This window comes from Solanum lycopersicum, chromosome 1 (genome assembly GCF_036512215.1).
Source record: "Solanum lycopersicum chromosome 1, SLM_r2.1".
Lineage (NCBI taxonomy): Eukaryota > Viridiplantae > Streptophyta > Magnoliopsida > Solanales > Solanaceae > Solanum > Solanum lycopersicum.
This window is the reverse complement of record NC_090800.1, coordinates 55,640,538-55,642,212: the sequence shown is the minus strand read 5'-3', so window position 1 is coordinate 55,642,212 and position 1,675 is coordinate 55,640,538. Positions and strand designations below refer to the sequence as shown.

The following is a 1,675-nucleotide window of genomic DNA, read 5'->3' as shown; positions in this document are numbered from 1 at the left end:
TCAAACTAGGAATCCTCAATAATTTAAATAAAACCCTAATTTTATTAGCTTAGTGAAAGGACCATTATGCCCTTAAAAATCAGATTATAAAACATAATTAAATCTCCAATATGTTGCCTCCATTTGGGCTCGAACTCGGGTGGATTGACCCTTGCAAAATGACCATTTCGGGTCAACCCGAGCCTAATTGGTTCTTTAATTATATTAACTAATTAAATAATTAATTTCTTAGGGTAATTAGGATATCACCTTTGGCCTGGAAAAGACCATTTTACACTTGGACCCTCAAAACATAAAATTCTCTCTTTTAGTTCTGGTAAAGACTCTTTCGATTAAACCTGCATTTTCGAGAACCCTACATGGTTTGTTCCAACCTTTAAAAGCTCAACTAACTCCCCAAGTTAGTTGGCTTAGCTGTAGTAAGGGTTGTGAGGTATGGTTCTACGCGTATCAATCTATGGGAACCCTGGGTCTAATCGTAAGCATTCTTGACACCTTAAGCATTAATCTTATTCATTTTTACGGTTGTTACATTATCCCCCCCCCCTTAGGAACATTCGTCCTTGAATAAAACTACCACTACACATTGTAATACCAATCAGATCATAACATAATCACTATGCAAAGTCAAGCAATAACAATAAAATACGGAGAGATAAGAAAACATAGACTTAAGAGTAGGAAGTCTAACCTTAAGAGCTGAAAAGATGAGGGTAGCGGGATCTCATGTGGCCTCAGCCTCCATCGTAGCACCCTTAACAAGATGATTTCTCCATAATACCTTCACAGTGGCAATCTCCTTGTTCCTCGGCCGCTTGACCTGTCTGTCGAAGATTTCAACAGGTACCTCCTCATAAGACAAGTCTTCATCAACCCCCAAACCTTCCACAGGTAAAATCGATGTTGGATCACCTAGGAACTTCTTCAATATAGATACATGAAAGACTGGATGGACAGAAGCTAGCTCCGCAGGCAATTCTATCTCATAGGTCACCTCACCCACACACTGTAGGATCTCATATGACCCAACATACCTCGGACTCAGCTTTCCTTTTCTACTAAATCTCATCACCTCTTTCATAGGTAATATCTTTAAGTAAACCTGGTCACCAATATCAAATTCTAAAGGCCGTTTCCTGTTGACTACATATGACTTCTGCCAGTTGTAAGCAGTAGCCAACCTGTCCCTAATCACTCCAACCTTCTCTAAGGCCTCATGAATGATTTCTGGACCCAAAATGGATGACTCTCCAACCTCTAACCACCCAACTGGAGATCTACAACTCCTACTGTACGTTGCCTCAAACGGTGCCATCCCAATACTGGAGTGATAGTTATTATTATACAAGAACTCTATCAAAGGAAGATGGTCATCTCAGCTACCTCTGAAATCAATTACACATGCCCTCAATATGTCCTCCAATGTTTGAATGGTGCGTTCTACCTACCCATTAGTCTAAGGATGAAAGGCGGTACTAAGCTTTACCTGCGTGCCCAAGATTTTCAGGAAAGATCTCAAGAAATGTGAAGTAAACTGAGCTCCTCTATCTGAAATGATAGACAAAGGAATCACATGCCATCTCACAATCTCATTATATAAAGTCTCGCATAATCCTCGGCTCTGTAGGTAGATTTCAAAGGGATAAAGTGAGCAGACTTAGTCAAGCTGTCCACA

The 1,675-nt window shown here is 40.2% G+C and overlaps 1 protein-coding gene across 1 annotated transcript; it reads right to left on the bottom strand.

Moving 5' to 3' along the window:
- Nucleotides 1-724: 724 nt before the first annotated feature.
- Nucleotides 725-1,315, bottom strand: LOC138342599 (uncharacterized). Its single transcript, XM_069294673.1, has one exon. It carries the CDS (start codon nt 1,313-1,315, stop codon nt 725-727), a length of 591 nt encoding a protein of 196 aa, XP_069150774.1.
- Nucleotides 1,316-1,675: the final 360 nt, after the last annotated feature.